The sequence below is a fragment of the Protopterus annectens genome, chromosome 14.part0 (assembly GCF_019279795.1).
Source record: "Protopterus annectens isolate FY-2018-M chromosome 14.part0, PAN1.0, whole genome shotgun sequence".
In the NCBI taxonomy this organism is placed as follows: domain Eukaryota; kingdom Metazoa; phylum Chordata; order Ceratodontiformes; family Protopteridae; genus Protopterus; species Protopterus annectens.
The window spans coordinates 984,061,005-984,079,778 of record NC_056748.1 but is presented as its reverse complement, the minus strand read 5'-3'; the positions used below and the strand labels follow the sequence as shown (position 1 = coordinate 984,079,778).

The following is an 18,774-nucleotide window of genomic DNA, read 5'->3' as shown; positions in this document are numbered from 1 at the left end:
CATTTATGGTATATGTACACAACTGTACTTTTTGTCTGAAAATCAATTGACTGGATGAGCCATAACCCATTCCTTTCTAGACCCGAAGCCATCAGCCATCACTATGTGATTCTGGAAGTACATGAATGACAAAAAACACTTAACTTTGTCAGAGGTTTTCACATGGATAATGGTAGTAAAAGACTAGAGCCACTGTTTAAGAAAATGTATGCATCATCCAGTTTTGACTTTTGCACTGCCTTATCTTAACTAAAACTTCTAGCAGTTACTTACGTTTCATTTGATGTCTGTTCATATTTTGCTTATATTTTTCTTAATGACCATGCCATATTGATACCTTTTTTGTGATTTTCATAATCTTTTTCTGCAGTTTGTGGAATAAGTCCTACTTGTAAACTGTACACATATTGTATATTTGCAACTGTAACCTGATTAACTGTGCCTAAATGTGTCATAGTAGTGCAGTAATTAACCTTAGTATATTACAAATCTCTTGATTTTCTGGTTTGGTTTTTGGATGGAGTGCAATCTTTGCACAGTCTACGTATCTTCTCAGTGCCCACATGGGTTTTCATTTGGGTATATCATTTCCTATCACACCCAAATGCGTGCCACTAGGCAAATTAAGAATATGTCATATTGCAGAAAGGTGTGTGTGTGTGTGTGTGTGTGTGTGTGTGTGTGTGTGTGTGTGTGTGTGTGTGTGTGTGTGTGTATATATGTGTGTGTGTGTGTGTGTGTGCGCACATGCGTGCGTGTATGTGCATGCATGCTTTCACACCCATCTTGTAAATGATTGACGTCTCAACCAGACTGGTTCTATACATCCAACAAATATCAGCAACAAGAATGTCAAGGTCCATAAGTATCAAAACCTTTTTATTATAACAAAAAAGTGAGCGCTTTCACCATAAGGCTTCTTCAGACTTTGTTGCTTGTATAAATAATAGCTCTTAAATAGCAAAAACAAATAATTAAAATCGGTGACGTCATTACTATCTGTTAAAAGTGACAGTAAACATACACCACCTAAAAATATGTTAAAATAGTATGTATAAAAATAAATTTTAAAACCAAAAACAAATAATTAAGATCATTGACATCAGTCTAGTCTGTTAAAGTGATGTCCGATGTATTAAAGACATCATAGAGAAACGTTGGGAGACACTCCTTCTAGACAATGGTATTAGTAGTGTTGTGGGCACTAAACCTAAGTTCATATATAAAAATAAGAGAAACCTGAAGCAGCTGCTATGCCATTATCCTATGAGTTTGAATGGTTTATTACATAATGCCTTTGATTACAATACCTTACCTTGTAACCATTGCAACCAATGTAGGTATATTGACACTGACAGTGTCTTTAAACAACCAGTTACGGGCCAAGAATTCTTTTTTCAGACTGGGACGGACTGTTTAAGTACCAATGTGGTATATCTTGCCAAGTGCTCATTATGCCCAGCATTCTATATTGGCAAAACTAGGGAGCATATTTATCAGATGCGTATTGGCTCCGAACACAATGCATTAGCCAAGCATTGTAAGTTACTAGGAGCCACACACACTTTTGTTTTCTGTGTCATGCAGGTTATTAAGCCCAATATTAGAGGTGGAGATATAGGTAATTATACAGAGGAAAGTGAACTGCGTTGGATTGTTCGCTGTAGAGCAGATCAATCTCCTGGGTTAAACGACAAAGTTAATTTGCAACCTATTCTAAAGAAAAGGAGACTACCTAGACCTAAACAGTGACTGTTGTTTAGAATTTTATAACTTAAATTTATTACATTCTCTATTTTAGGTATTTATGTTTGTTTTGTTATTTGTGTATTTGTTATTCTAAACATTTCTGTATATTTTTAGGTGGTTTAAGGAATCTGTCATCTTAAGCCTTTAACAGACTAGACGGACGTCAATGATCTTAATTATTTGTTTTTGGTTTTAAAATTTATTTTTATACATACTATTTTAACATATTTTTAGGTGGTGTATGTATACTGTCACTTTAAACTTTTAACAGATAGTAATGACGTCAATAATTTTAATTATCTGTTTTTGCTATTTAAGAGCTATTCTTTATACAAGCAACAAAGTCTGAAGAAGCCTTATGGTGAAAGTGCTCACTTTTTTGTTATAATAAAGAGGTTTTGATACTTATGGACCTTGACATTCTTGCTCCTGATACTTGTTGGATGTATTGACACTGCTGTTTTTCGTTGCTGTCTATGAGGTGGGATTTGCTGTTGGTTTACTCAGTTATTTTTATCGCAGGAACGTTTTTCCCTTTGTGGATTCTTTTATTATTGCTGTGGCTTATACAGACTGGTTCTATGCTTTACAGTCATTTCTTTTAAAATATGCTATGACTCCCTCATGACCCTGAATAAAATAAACCTGGCCTGACACAGTCATGCATCCCATTTACCAGACATTAAAAATAAGTAAAAAGTTGCCCACTGTGATGTTCACTTCATTAAATACTTGTGTAGTCTCAGAACAAAGTAATTGGAAATTGTTAGTTGTCTGACTGGCTTAGAACTGAAGTCCAGCCAATTGAGTAATCTAAATGGTGGTGTGGACACACACACACACACACACACACACACACACACACACACGCAAACAGAAAAACACACTTTCTTTAAGCCCGTACTTAGTATACATCTCACACAAGCCAGAATTTCAACATTTGGTATGATATTTAGGAAACCAAGTATGACTCAGTGTTTTAGGTCTGCCTAATGAATCAGAGCAAAATATTCAGAATAACGCCAGTAGTGGTTGTACCTGTTTGGATAGCAGTTAAAAAAGGTCCTGTCTGACTTCAACATGATGAATCAAGAGGTACAGAATTAAAAAAAAGTGGTAGAAAAGGAGCCATATAATCCTGTTTCATTCCAAGATCCCAGAGTAGTTACTAGACACATGTACAGACCCTTCAGAAATCCCCCATTTATAACCCTACTCCATATCCAAGGCCCAGTTTTCCATAAGACCCGTAAGTATTTTAATCATCTTCCTGTCACAGGTCTGGGAAGTCTTTGGAGATATTCTGTTAAACAGATCTGTGCATACACATCATTTATCCCAGACAGTTGTTCTGGTCGATTACTAGAGCAGGTCCACACACTAGAACTTTAGCAAATTCTCCCTTACATTTTCCACTTCCAGATTGTCTTTGTTACACTTGACACTTGTATGAAGGGGCCTGACATTTGTTGTCAAACAATACAATAGAATTAGTAACTTTCTCCTAGAGAAGGGTAGTTTCTATAAAGATTTTTTTCTGGTCCCAGAAAAAATGGGAGATCTTCATCCAGCTCAGGATCTTTGAATATTGAGCTAGCATAGTTAGTCCAAGAAAGTCAAAATACTTTTCACCCCTTCTTGGAGAAGACCAGTAGATTCTGAGACACCACCATGTAAGATCCTAATATACCTTTTCATCTTGCCCACATACTAGCTCAAGTCTCTGTTGTTTAGATTAAGGACTGTGTTGTTTAGATTAAGGACTGCATCTCTTGTCTTGAAGAGTTGGACACTTACAGCAGCCTATCTTCATAGTTTTAGAATTTGCACCTTTTCCTGTATGGATAGCTGGGTGCATGGTGGCACCACAAGGGGTACTTTGTTGCTAGACATTATTATCTTCTCCCTGGACTCGGTCTCTGGGCATTCATCCTCAGACAGTTGTAATTTCCAAATGTGTCTTTGAGCAAATTCACTGGTGAAACCTCCACCATCATCTGTAGTCTGGAATGTGATTTTCAACTTCCATCTGCTACAAAATGCTTAACTATGAATGCCTCAGTCCACCTGTATGGAGTGAATCTGATGATCTCTCATCAGGGATAAGGAGGTAGTTCATCACAATCTCAGTTACATAATTTTTGAGCCTCTGGTGGTTAGTTTGAGCTGTTAATGAGATACTTCATGTGGCCAGGGTACAGGGTTTCATAGATTAGTACTATGCTAACTGCCTTTGTGGGTCATTTTAAGCCTAGCCAATTACTCTGTGTGAGAATCAAGCCCGTCACCTGGTGTCAATTATGCCAATCTCCCTCTTTCCACCTTCATTTGCCTACTTTGTGAAGCTGAGGAAGCCACTTAACCAGACAGTGCTCCCAGATCACCCCTGAAAAGGGACATGTCTATCCAATGGACTTACCTCTTCAAACAAAATAAGTAAAATAAAAAAATGAAAAGAAAAACAATGCCTTATACTGGCCCCATGGCACAGAGGGATGAAGTCATTACTTCATCCTTGATGATCCTGCTGAAAAGTGTTCAGTTAGCAGTGTGGGAGCTGGAGGGACCACTGGGGAAAGATGGGAGTGAGCAGACAATATTGATTTATGTGTTTTGGGGGCTGGGGTAGGGAGCCAGCGTAAAGGCTCGCTGCAGTATGTTGCATATAGCCTGGCCAGCTTCATACTGTGTGAGTGATGAGCTGCTCAGTCAGGGGGGTACAATGACTGAAAACAAGCATGCACATCCTGATGGTAGCATTCACAGAGCTGCCAAGACTGCTACTCGGGCACTGAGGTTAGGCTCACTCCCTGGCATGTAGCATGGTGTTGCACCTGTATCCTTGATTTCCTTAACAGCCCCAGGTTAAGGTTGGAGTGAACCTGGAGGAGGCTCCAGTAAAGATGAGGAGAGGAGCTGAGGGCAACTGATAGCTGCAAAGGAGAAAAAAATGAATTCAATGCAACAGTGCTTTTCCATTTTCTTATTATACATTTTGTACAATAATAAGAATTGTCCAAAATAATTTTTGGACTGACAGTATAATACAAGAAGGAACTGTGCCATAAACTAAGACTAGCTCTTAGTTAACTGTGATTCTGTCATTCCGTATACATTATTCTAGATTTGAGAATTCCTTGGGCCTTTCCTTGGCTTCATTGTTGCATGTATTAGTCTTCTTCAGTTATAGCAAGAATGAATTTGGAGAGTAAATAATGTGTAGGTCATAGTATTTCACTTTCAGTCTAGGACGTATTCATTTATAGCAGTGGATGAACATGTGATGTCCTTCCATATCAGTGTTGCACTGTTCTTAACATCTGGAATTCCTTGCCTAGAGCAGCCTGACATCTGGCCAGTATACAAATGCCTTAGGTTGCTTTAAGGTACGACGTACATCACACGTGCTCCTCTCGTAGTGTAGGGCATAAAGGTAACATCTGGATGTACCATCTTCAGAACTTCTTTGCTGCCAGTCCAGATGCCATCTCTTGATCATCGGTCTGAATGCCTGTGTTCTGTTGCTGGTTTCTGAGCCATTGCAGGTAAGTGCCATGTTGGGATTTCTTTTTTTTCTTGCCTTTTGGTTGCTTCTGGGGTTTCATGTCATCCAAGAAAGTAAATGCCAGTATGGGAGATAGATTTACCATACAGATTGCCACAAATGGTGTTTGCTTTGCCTTGATGCCTCACACGACCATACGTCCTGTTCTGTCAGCCTTTTGTACCAGAAACTCAGCCTTTTGTACCAGAAACTCTGAGTAGTAGGCTGTTTTCCTTAGTGTTGTATCTGGAGAATCGGTGACTTCTCACTAAAGATACTATGGAGGGAACTCCCCACCCCAAATGTCAGCTGTCAGGAAATAAAAAGGCTAAGAAGCCTTGGCCAGAATCTTCCACTGCCAGCTTCTGCCGGATGTTTTTCAGAGGTGAGTGAATGCCCGTAGGTTTGCCCGGCTTTGTTGTCGGATTCCTCTGCTGCTACTGGGTTGGAGGTCGGCGGGGATTTGGCTTTAAGCACGTATGATGAGGCTTTGCAGACATCCTTTTTAGACATTCAGGGGGAAGCATGGTTGATGATTTCCGAGGGGCCTGGGGTGTTCCTCAGATTTTAGTCAGGGAAGAAGTTCCTACTTTTGTTATTGAATGCCGTCCTGGGTCAGAGACTTCCAAATTTTATAAGTCAGATGTCCAATTAAAAAGAAAACAAAAAACTAGACATGTTTCTACTGCCCCCTAGGGATCCACATATTCAGTGGCAGGCCTTCACTCAGGATTTGTTTAATGCTTTGATGGCATTGAAACCTCCTCAGGGGTTTCTATTGCAGTTCCCCCCTAGTCTTGTACTCCACTTAAAAAACCCAGGGAACAGGATTTCTCTGAGGAGGAGTTGTATTCTGATGAGGAATTCCTTGCTTACTCTTTTGAAATTCCTTCTTCTTTGGACTATGGGTCAGATGAAGAGGAATCTACCAGTCCTGATACTCCATTTGAAGACATTTCTTTTGGGAACACAATCTCCAAGATGATGGAGTTTTTTAAATAGGATTGTGCTCAGATCTCTGAGATCCATAAGAGGTACTATGAGTTGCTGCAGATGGAATCTCCTAAACCTTTTGCTATTCCTCCTGTTTTGGTTCGTTTGTTGGATGCATTTTCCTTTGCCTGTTAAGCTCCTGATTCTCAGACTCCTGCTCCCACGAAACCTGATAGGTTTGATAGGGTACCCGAGGAATGTAACTTTTTGTAAAAATGTCCTGCTGCTGACCCCTCAGTGGGGTGTGTAGTATCTGACAAGCTTTCTCAGTTACTTCCTTTTCCCAAGTTACTGCCTTGTGATAAAGACAGTTGAACCATGGAAAGGCTAGGTAACAAGGTTTACACCTCTGCTACCTTGGCTTTTAGAGCTATTAATTATTGGACCCATATGTCCAGGTATGTGGTGGCTCTCCTTTCTCGAGATTTTGAGGTTATTTCTGATCTTCCAGACTCTAAGGGTAAAATTTCTGCTCTTTCCCTGTTAAGGACTTCCTCTCAGGTGGTTTGTCATTCCATCAAGTGTGGTTATGATGCAGCTGTTGCTTCTTCTAGGGCTGCTTGTTTTGTGTCAGTGATGACAAGTTATCCTTGGCTTTGGCTTCAACCTTTTCCTGATGATGTCAAGGCTCAGTTGATGGATGCCCCTTTTGACAAGAAACACTTTTTTGGGGAAGCTGCTGCTGATTTGTTTAAGTCCCTTCAAGATAACGGGGAAGGCTTTACAGGAACTCAAACATCTGTTTATTTCTCCTATTCCTAAATTTCAGAGAATCTACCCCAATAAGCCAGCCTTTGTTCGGAGGCAATCTTGCCCTCTTCCTAAGTGCAAAAAGGGTGGCAAACGTGTTTCAACTAAGATTCCAGGGACTCAAAAATCTTCCTTTCCAGATAAACCAGGTGCTGTCTGACTGTCTGCTTCTTCCCAGCTGTGTTCCTCTTTCTCTCTGCCTCTATCTCTCTCCTCCTGTTTGGCTACAGATTACTCAGGATTCATGGGTTCTGTCCATTATTCGCCAGGGGTATTTCATGGTGTGGAAGTCTCTTCCCCCTTTTATGAGCATTCCTTAGCCTCCTTGGGCACAACTTCCTTTTTCCCAGTGGTGCTTCGAGAACTTTTGACTCAGGGTACTATTCAAAAGTGCTTGTGTCCCCAAGGGGGGGGGGTTACTCTAGGATGTTTCTAGTACCCAGAAAAGAGGGTACTTGGAGACCAATTCTAGACCTCTCTCATCTAAACACTTTTCTGAAGGTTCCCACTTTTCAAACTCAGGAAGTTTTTGCATTTCTGTGTTGCTTCCTGGCAATTTCAGTTCTCTGCTCTGCCCTTTGGCCTTTTTGCTACCCCAAGGGTATTCACCAAATGCCTCGCTCCTATGATTGCTTTTTCAGGCTTCAGGGGATCCAAGTATTTCCTTACTTGGGTAGCCTGCTGTTTCAGGCATCCTCTCCAGAGATCCTGTTGAAAAATCTCCATTTTGCCATCTCTCTTCTTCAGTGCCTGGGGTTTACATTAAACTTCAAAAAGTCTTCTGTGACTCCTTCTCAGGACCATGTTTTTCTGTGTTGCAGGATTCAGATGGTGCCTATACTGGCATCTGTGCCTCCTCCCAAGGCCTTAACTCTCATTTCCTTCTTTCAAATTCTTCTTCCTCTGGCCTCCATTACAGCCAGGGAATTTCTGAGAGCCCTGGGATTCATGGCATGTACCTTCCCCATGCTCCCTCTGGCCAAATTCCACATGAGAAAGTTTCAGTGATTCCTGAAGTCAATTTAGCTTCAACATGCACATCCTCTAGACTTTGTAGTTCCTCTTCTACCTTATGAATGTTCGCTGTAAGGTATCAATAAAGGCTGTCCTCCACTTCCCTATATAGTTCGACTTCAATAAGCGATAGCGAGTAAACACAACTTTATTCCAATCAATAAAACACCATAAAGTACAGATTTAGCACGCTTTCATCTCCTCAAGTGGAGACTTCATCAGAATTATCTGTCTCACCCAATTCACCCATTTAAATAACATTACAATACATCCTATTGGCTCACACACATTCATTAAATAATTAATTAGATAAAATAAATAATTCCATGAATGAAATAAATATTCGTGGTATAGCGGAAATTGTGATGATATATGTCCAAACACAAAAGTTTTTCCTTGCATTAATATGTGTTCAACAGTAATTGTGAACTCGCTATACCACGAATATTTATTTCATTCATGGAATTATTTATTTTATCTAATTAATTAATTAATTATTTAATGAATGTGTGTGTGAGCCAGTAGGATGTATTGTAATGTTATTTAAATGGGTGAATTAGGTGAGACAGATGATTCTGATGAAGTCTCCGCTTGAGGAGATGAAAGCGCACTAAATCTGTACTTTATGGTGTTTTATTTATTGGAATAAAGTTGTGTTTACTCGCTATCGCTTATTGAAGTCGAACTATATAGGGAAGTGGAGGACAGCCTTTATTGATACCTTACAGTGAACATTCATTTGGTGGTTGATGGTGATTGTGTTTTTGGTTACTAGTTTTACGCTGGTTTTGGTAACGAGGAGTCCTCTTCTACCTTGTCTCAAGAAGGATCTTCAGTGGTGGAGCAAGCCTTTGTAGGTAAATGCAGGGCTCCCTTTGTATCCCCCTTTTCTCTCTCAGGAGCTGTTCACAGATGCTTCAGACGTGGGACGGGAAACAGCTTTTGGCTCCCTAAAGGTGCAGGGGGTCTGGTCTCCTCTTCAACAGAACGAGCACATCAATGCCAAAGAAATGAAAGCCCTTCTGCTGGCTTCTCATCCTCTTTTCTCCCCAGAACCTCTCAAGATATTTACAGATAGTGATATGGCATATAAACAAACATGGAGGAACAAGATCTTATCTTCTTTGCTGCTTGGTATTCCTGGTACAGAATCGTGCTGTCCATTATCAAGTGACACTTCAGGCAGTTTACATTCCCTCAGGTCAAAGCACTGTGGCAGACACTCTGAGCAAGTCCTTAACTCAGTCTCATGAATGTATGGTTCACAGGGATGTGTTTCTGGACATTGTCCATCAGTGGGGTACTCCTCAAGTAGATCTATTTGCCTCCCCTCTGAACAGACAACTTCCTGTTTTATGTGCCAGAGTCCTAGGTCCTCTGTTGTGGAAGGTGGATGCCCTGTCCTTTTCTTGGAAGGGGATGTTTCTTTATGCTTTTCATCTCCTTCTCCTCTTTCCAAAAGTCCTTTTCAAAATTCAACAGGATGCTCCCAAAATCTTGTTGATGACTCCCTTTTGGTCGGGATAGCATTGGTTCCCTCTTCTACATTTAGCCAAGAGCAATCATCACACATTACCTCACAGGGTGGACCTACTGACACAGGACACATCTGTCATCCATTTCCACCTGTCCGCTCTTCAACTGACACTGTGGGTGACAGGATTTTGATTCCACGTAGGCACCTTTTTTTTCTGAGCACATGCTTAGGGTCCTGCAGGAGGCTAGGAAACCCACTGTTAGGACTCGTACTTGTCCAAATGGAAGAGGTTTTTTGTTGGTGTCTTTTTTAAACTGGATCCACTTTCTGTGGCTGTTCCTTTGGTTCTTTCTTATTTGTGTGAATTACTGAATGTTGGGTTAGCTTATTCTTCTGTTAAGGTCCACTTATCAGCTATCTGTGCTTGTCTGCCTTTATCTCCACCTTTAGCTTTTAGATTTGAAGTTAAACAATACCTTTAAGGCAAATTTCATATTAGGCCTCCCAGGAAGCCTGTCCCTCCTCCCTGGGATCATAATTTTGTTTTGGAAAAATTGACTCGGGCTCCTTTTGAGCCTGCTGCTTCAGCTTCCTTGCAACATTGCTCTTGGAAGACGGTTCTTTTGTTGGCCTTTACTTTTGCCAGGTGGGTGTCTGAGCTTCAAGCCCTTATGGCTTGTCCTCCTTTTTTTGGCTTTTTCTTGCATACTAATGCTTATTTTATGCCCAAGGTGGTTAATGACGTGTCACTTAATCAGTTTATTCATTTGCCTACTTTTTTCCCTTCTCCACAATCTTCCAGTGAGAGGGTGCTGCATTATTTGGATATGCATAGATGCATAGACAGCAGATTTTATTTGGGTAAAACTAAGTCTATTAGAAAATCTGATGTGTTTTTTTTTCATTCTAGGTCCCTAGGATTAGTGGTATCCAAGCCAACTATTTCTTCTTGGATCTCTGAAGTTATTTCTTTTTTCTCTTTTCATGGTAACAGCCTTCCTTCTTCTGTAAAGGCTCATTCTGCTGGAACTATGGCTTCTTCTGCTGCTTTTTGTCAAGGGTTTGGAAACTAACTCTATTCTTGAGGCAGCTGCCTGGACTTCTGTGCATACTTTTACCAAGCAGTACAAGTTGGATGACATCCCTAGAGCTAGAGCTGTCTTTGCTCGGGCCATCCCGTATGGCTTCCTAGAGAGGTCTGCTGGTCCTTCCTCCTCCCAGGTTTCTTCCTGAGCTTTGGCACTCTCCCAGATGTTAAGAATGCAAGTGATATGGAAGGACATAGTACAGTTGTCTAAAGTCTTACCATAACAGCTGGCCTTCCCTTTACTATTGTAGCATTCACTCCCTCCTCCCCCTGCTCCTTTTCTCTTCTGGATATACTGGTTACCTCTTGGTTTTCCTTGGACTGGCATTCCTACTGGAGATTTCAGTTGTGAGGGTGGTACATCCGGATGTCACCTTTATGCCGTATGCTACACGAGGAGCAAATGGGTGATGTACAGTGTACCTCAAAGCAGCTTAAGGCTTTGATATACTGGCTGGGCATTGGGCTGTCTTAGGCAGGGAATCCCAGATGTTAAGAATACTGCAGTAGTGAAGGGAAGGACATCTACTGTTATGGTAAGATTTTATCCAACTGTACTTTCTCTGATATCAGTTTGTTTTACATTTGTAATGGGATTGCCTATACTTTTCTACATACAGGAGTATTTGTCTTTTGTTGTTTTTATATAAGTTATTAACACTTTACTTTTGTAGGTTCATTGTTGCAGAGCTGAACCTCAAGGTTATTTTGGTTGAATTCATCTCTGTCATTTGTCACACTTTTATTTACACAAATTAATCACATGAACAGAAAAATAACAGTACTAAAATACTTATTACAATACCTAATCATTTATGAGGGCTGTGTATTGTTCTTTGTGCTTGTCATTGCATCCTTATGCAAATCACTTCTTAGCATTCAAGTTCAGAAGTAACATAAGTGAAAATGGCATCTTCAAAGGTGACAACATTGGATGTTTCACTGTCCATTCAAAACTCAGCATCCTTTACTGCTTCATTCTTTATTTTGCCCTGTTATTCCTTATTTTGAATTGGACTGCTCACATTTTCACCAGCTCAAGCAGTGTGCATGTGGTTAGTGTGTTCCACACCCTGAATAGTATTGTTCTGGCAGACACAATTTGTACCATTTATACTTCTGAGACTGTATCTTGCCCAAACAGTACATTTATTGACATTTGATTCCTGGGAAAGTCCAACTGTCACCAGATGTATCGTGAAAACAGTGTTACTATTTTCCAAGCAAATTGATCATATAGGGCTGCATTGTAGCAAAAGATAACGCAAAGAAAGAAGAAACACCAGGAACTTGAAGACATGTTATCAGTGACTTCAGTTTCTTTATAAAGCTATTCAGAAAAATGGCTGACACTGCTGAAAGCAGGTCATGCCATAATTAGTAACTTATACTGCTTTACAAAAATTATTTTGAGGAGAAAATGGCATTAAACACTGGAATTCAAATAATGCCATCAAAGTGTGATTAAAACAGTCAGTCTGAAACTAGGGATAAATTTCTGTAGATTTCAAATGACCCATTTGGATACCCATGACATTTTCAGAAGAGTCCTTGTTATCTTGAGCACACACTCATTAGCCTGTTCTGCATTACTTGTATTTTCTAGCAACATGTAAACCTTAACTGCATTTTTTGAAACTGTAGAGTGACTTGCATAGCTAATTTTTGAGATCTTTTCTGTGTGTTCTCTGTTTAGAATTACACAAAGGAGCAGTGGGACACATTGTCTGCACAGAGAAAGGCATGCTGGCTGTCGAACAAAACAAAGTGCTTATTCCTCCTAAGTGGAACAAAACCTTTAGCTGGGGCTTTGATGACTTGACATGTTGCATAGGAAATTATGGATCCGATAAGGTAAGTAAGGACACAAAGATCGTAATAAAATTTTAAACACATGAAAAGGATATGAGGGGAATTCATAAGGCAGCACTTTATAACTCTTTATTAGAATATTTTTAAAGAGATGCTGTTTCAGTTGACAGTGGCATTTTGCCAGTTTGCAGAATGGTGGCTATATTTCTTTTCACTTGCAGGTAGCACTTTCCATTTCTGTTTTTTTACCACCTCTATCAGTTCCTCATCTATAAGTACTTCAGGAGATATTCATGGTACTTAACATTATACAGGAGGATTTCAGAACAGGGTCAGCTATGTCCTGGGTAGTTCCTTCAGCACACAAGATGGTGGACCTCACTTCCAGCTGAGCTTGAAATGATCCTGATGTCTTAGAGGCTATTCCCAAGAGGCCAGAAAAGTACCATGTTGCAACTATGTATTCAGCCCATTGAATCAAGGGTCCGCTAGTAGATGCTATGGTAGTAGCAGTCGCCACAAAGAAAAAAACTTGCTGAGCAGAGTTCTTCTGTCCATTCCCCATATAGAGAATCCAGGGCATTGGACAGGTTTGGGAAACGTGTTTTTGCTTCAGCGACTTTTGCTGTCAGGTCACTGAACTATTTGGCACACATTATGAGATTTCAGAGAGATTTGATTAAGGAGTTTTCCAATGCCCTTTAGGAGTCCATGTCTGCAGGGGACAAGAAAACCATTTCTTTGCAATTGGCCATCCTACAGTCCTTGTTGAAAACCTCTATGATGCTAATTTCTCATGCCTTGATGAGTGTCTCAAGATAGGTTTAGGAAGTGCTATGACAAGTTATACCTGGATGCACCTCTGTGATTTTGTGGACCCTTTCAAGTCATCATTCATCAGTGCTCCCTTTGATGGATCCACCTTTTCATACCTAGGAGTAAACAAGATGGGAAGACATTATCTGGTGTAGGGATATGTCTTTCTACCCCTCAAAGGATCATTTCATGGAACCACCGAGTGGCTTGGAAGATGTGATTTCGTAAGTTGCAAGGCTCTTCCCAGGACCCCTGTGGGGGACAAGCCTCCCACCCCTTGACAGAGTGGGGGGGGGCGTAATAGTAGATGTCACCCACATGTCAGAGGAGTCACACAAAATCAGAGCTTCAGAAGTCCTTTCTATGAGAAGCCCTTCCAGTGCTCCTGAAAGGTTGCCCAGTTGCTGTACTCTGGAAGCAGTCAGGGGCGCATCTCTCTGCACTTGGAAGTCTGGATAGCCATCACCAAAGATATTTGGGTGCAGAGAATCATATTCATAGGATACTACATACCCTTTTCCCTTCAGCCTCATACCAGCCCAGAAATATCCCTGACATTCCACCCAGTCAGAGGAAAGTAGCAGCAAATGAAATAGATGAAAACTACTGGCCAAAAGAGTCATCCAGATGTTCCACCCAGACAAGCAAGAATTCAGAACTTACTCAAGGTTATTTTGGTGCCAAAGAAAACCTGGGACCTGAGACCTATTTTTGGATATCAGCAATTTGAATCAGTTCGTCAGATGCTCAGAGTTCTAAATGGTTGCAATTCATTTCATTTTACTGCTGTTGCACAATGACAATTCAATGTGCTCAATAGATCTCCAGGATGTGTACTGTCCAACCAAAATAGATATGCGATCAAGGAGGTATCTAGACTTCCAGCTGGGAGCCAGTCATTACCAGTTCAGGGCCCTGCTCTTTGGTCTCACCACAGCCCTCAGGGTGTTTATCAAGTGCACAGTAGTGGTCGCAGTTCACTTGAGACTGATGGAATTCCTGGTGTTTGCAAATCCTGATAACTGGATTCTCTTTGCTCCCACCAAGTCTGTTCTCATTGAATTAAGGGAATACTTTCTCCAACTAAGTCTTCAATCAGGCATCATAGTAAATGACAGCAAGACTGAGCTATCTCCCACTCAAGTCTTGGAGATTATTGGTGCTTGTCTGGATACAGTGACACAGATCACAAGCTTACCACAAACAAGAATAAACACTTTACAGAATTAAGTATCCCACATCTCTCTCTTCTTTCGTTGCCAGCAAGGTTGGTATTGCAACTCCTTGGATCCATGGCAGCTTCCATAACTCCAGTACCTCTAGCAAGGTATTATATGAGGGTACTGCAATGAATGGTTGCAGTACAATGGTCAGTAAGATGACACACACTGTCAGCACCAATACGATTACAAAGATTTGCAGAGAACACATAGCCTAGTGGATCACCTCAAAATAAGTTTCTCAGGGCTCCCCTTTAATTCTTCCACCACCCACAGCCACAGTGACTACAGATGCCCCTAACTAGGGTGTGGGGGCATTATTTGGGAAGGATGGTCCAAGGCACTTGATCTCATTTGGAGGTCAGTCTTAACATCACTGTCCTGGAATGAGGGCAGTCCTGTTAATGTTGCAGATTTTTCATTATGCTGTCCCTCCAGGGATGTTTGCCTTTCAGATAGACAATATGTCAGTAGTCTGGTACATTAAAAGTTTTTTTTTTTTGGGGGGGGGGGGCACTTCCTCTCTCCTATAAGAGGCATTAAGAGTTTGGCAGTAGGTGATTTCTTCAGGCCACTTCCGTTTGGCAATGCTTATCCTGTAGAAGTTCAGTGTGGTAGCCAAGAAACTGAGCAGGTCCATCCTTATTCCCTCATGAGTGGTCTGACAACCCTGTAGTGGGAAAAACAATTTTTCATCATTGAGCCAGCCGTGCTGCAATCTCTTTGCTTCCCCTGTCAACTCTAAGTGCAGCAGGTTGTTTGGGTTGATCCCTCCAGTGAGGGAGTCACCAAGAGACTCTCTAATTCATGATTGGCCCCCTGGGCTCATATACACATTTCCTCATTCACCTCTAATTCCCAAATTTCTTCAGAAAGCAGTTGACCAGAAGAGCAAAGTAATCCTCATTGTCCTGTTCTGGCCTCAACAAGTATGGTTTTCCTTCCTTTGGCTTCATTTAGTACACCCCACTTGGGTGATGAATCCAGACCCTGATCTCCTGTCTCATCCACCAGGAATAACTCATCTGGACATTTAGACTCTGAAACTGATTGCATGGTTTCCCCACTTCAAGTGATGGCTAGACAGTCCAGGCTTTCTTTCCTGGTCTGACACATCATCATGTCCTGTCAGAAAGATAATACTAGGAAGGTGTATTTGAGCAAATGGAAAAGATTTTCCTTTTGTGCTTTCCAGAGACAATTAGATCCTTTTTCAGCAGGTATTCCAGACTTTCTTTCTTCAGTATTAAACAGTGAGGTAGTTATTCTACAGTAAAGATCCAACTGGCAACCATCAACATTTTTCATGTAGGAGATAACCATTTATGCCTGGCATCATCTAGATTATATAAAGCCTTTCTCAAAAGTACCTTTTTTTCTGCGACCCATTTTAAGGATCCTACTCCTCCATGGGAGTTAACAATACTTCTTCAAGCCCTGACTCATTCTCCCTTTGAACCAGCTGCCAAGGCAGACTTAAAGTTTTTGTCTTGGAGCACTAGATCTGATGTCATTTTAATTAATTTCTCACTTGATGGTTTTCAAGTCCGAGACTTGGAACTGACTCAGCCACTTCTATCATATCAGCAGATCCTAGAACTCTTGAACTCCTCCCTTTACCCATAATTCCCCACCAACTTAACATACCTCAGAACTTGTTTGCCACCATTAGGTATCAGATGCAGGTGCCTAGTTCTCAATCTATTTTGGTATAATCTTCAGATTTTTTTCCTTCTATTTGGTGTTTGTGATTTACTAAAACTTTGGTATTTTGCCTTTCTTCTTTCTACCTCCTAATATGCTATTTATAGCACCCTTCCTTAACCTTTATACGGCTAAGTTACCATTTTTGGTACTACTTTATTTACCATTGCTGGTATTCTTTTGTATTCCTTTGAGTACTTTACTTACCATTATTGGTAGTTTCTCCTTTCTGTCCCTTTCTCTTTCCTTTAAAAAAATGTTTGTCAGTTGTTATATATTGGCCTTTTAGTTAAGAACTTGTATTTGCATTTTGCTTGTAGTGCTTATAAGATATGGGAGAAACCCTCTGGGTTTAAAAATATGTATCCTGTGGGCATAAGATCCCAAATTCTGATGCCCACGGGGAATGTGTTTATTGTTTGAGTCCAGCCCTCCTCGAGACTGTGATATCTGTTATGGTTTTAATTCTAGGTCCTTAATTAACCATAAGAACAAGTTGATTCGGGGGGGGGGGTCTTTTGCCCTCCAAGTCTTCCTCCTCAGTTACTGGGGCTCAAATCCCTTTTATGAATTCAGCAAAGACACAGGTTGATTCTCAAAGTAAGGAGAAGGAGTCCCGGAAAAGGTCTCCTCATCGTTCCTCAACTTTGGCTTTGGCTCCCTCAGCGGAGCCCCCTGTCAAGATCCTAAAAAAAAGTTGGATTTGTCAGTCTCAGATCAGACAGTTCAAAGTTTAAGATCGCTATGGTTCTGTACCCCTCTGTGTCCACTGGATCATATTTCATCCAGGCTCCCATCTTCATTCCTACAGGAGTTATCACATATACATTCTAGGCCTCCTTCCACTACCTTCTCTGTTCGGTCCTCCAGAAGCCTTTCAGAAGCAGGCATGGACAGGATAATAAAAAAGTTCCTCAGAGCACAGATAGAGATGGGGGCTGTCTTGGCTCTGATCCCTTCTGAGCCTGAGAGATGCTGAATGTCCACCACCCCTTTGGTATCTCCTTCTCCAATCTGTCCTTCTGTTTCAGAGCCATTTGATTCTTTGGGGGGGGTCTACTTTGGATCTGAAGAATGTTTGTTCTTCAATTCAAATCACTCCCTCGAGCCAAGCAGCACCGAGTGTTGTGGAGCCAGAGCACTGGTGCTGGATCCGTGGACTTGGAGACGACTCCGAAGCTTTCGGAGCTGTATCTTCCCCTCAGAATCTTGGTGTTGGATAGCTTGACTTTGACGCTTTCCTCGGGTGGAGTGCTGATGGGGGTTGCAGGAACCGATGAATTGAGAGATTTCAGTCTCAGATCCATCAACTTCTGTTTCTCCTAGGCATTCCACTTTCGAGGTTGTGGACAGAGTTTTCTCTTTGCCTAGAGAACAGACATCCCTGCCCCCATCAGATCAGACAACCTTACCTCATACTGTTCTATGTCCTGAGCCACAACCAACCCAAGCAAGCCTCCAGTTAGCCCATCAGGGCATTGTTATCTCTTCCAATAATTCCCCAGAACACTCCACCTAGGAAGGTCCTCACAAGAGGACATACAAAACGAGGCACTTAGATTCCAAAGAATGCAGGAACCGAGTCTTTTTAAACAGTAACCACAGCAATGCCTCAGGATGGCTAACCCTGTAAAAACACTCTGCATTGTTTTTCAAATATTTTTAATAAATGATTTAGTGCTTTTGTCTAATAGACTTAATCAAAATACAAATTCAAAAAAATTGATCCATTATATACCACCTTGTTTTAAAATACAAGAGACTGTAGGCTACTAAAATTACATAATTTCCTGCTTGTTAATTTAAAACACACACAGTTCTTCACTAATTGTTTAATAAAAACTTCATAAAGTCTTTTGAATATCAATATTTTCTATCACAATCAAATATACAAATCCATATATATATATATATATATATATATATATATATATATATATATATATATATATTTAAACATTAGTCATAACAAATGACTAATGTTCAAGAACAGTGTGTTTAACTCACCCTACTTTGACATGATCCCCACTTATTTATGATTCCTGGACAACATTTTTATAGTTTGAGAAGTGTTGAGGGACCAGTTACACAAATTTATCCTATACATGAACTCTGTCACAGGCTTTAAAGTTCACATACCAATTAGGGGAACAGCAAGTCAGCTATCTAGATGTGAAATTAATTAAGGACAATGAGAATAATGTGTATAAGTCAAAGTTATATAGTGAAGAACCAGACCAGCACGAGTGGTTTGGAGCCAAAGCATTGTTGCTGGATCCATGGGCTTGGAGTTGATTCCGAAGCTTTTGGAGCTGTGTCTTTCCTGGGAGCCTCAGTGCTGGATAGCTCTGACAAGGACTGCTGCTGGGGTTGCAGGAAATGATGATCTGAGAAATTTCACCCTCTGATCCATCAACTTCTGTTTCTCCTAGGTGTTCCACTTTTGAGGTCGTGGACAAGGTTTTCTCTGTGGCTAGAGAACAGACATCCCTGCCCCCATCAGATCAGACAACCTTACCTCATAATGTTCTATGCCTTGAGCCTCGATCATCTCTTCCACTGGAACATCTAGCCCATCAGGGCATTGTCATCTTTTTTGATACTTCTC

At 40.8% G+C, this 18,774-nt stretch overlaps 1 protein-coding gene across 1 annotated transcript in view; it reads left to right on the top strand.

Annotated features, from left to right (window-relative positions):
• The window catches only part of WDFY4 (WDFY family member 4), a 4,454,583-nt gene that overhangs the window by 3,882,002 nt on the left and 553,807 nt on the right, over window positions 1-18,774 (top strand). Inside the window, exon 53 of the mRNA XM_044055648.1 lies at window positions 12,311-12,468. Coding sequence (XP_043911583.1) covers window positions 12,311-12,468 — 158 coding nt within the window. The remainder of the gene's footprint in view (window positions 1-12,310; window positions 12,469-18,774) is intronic.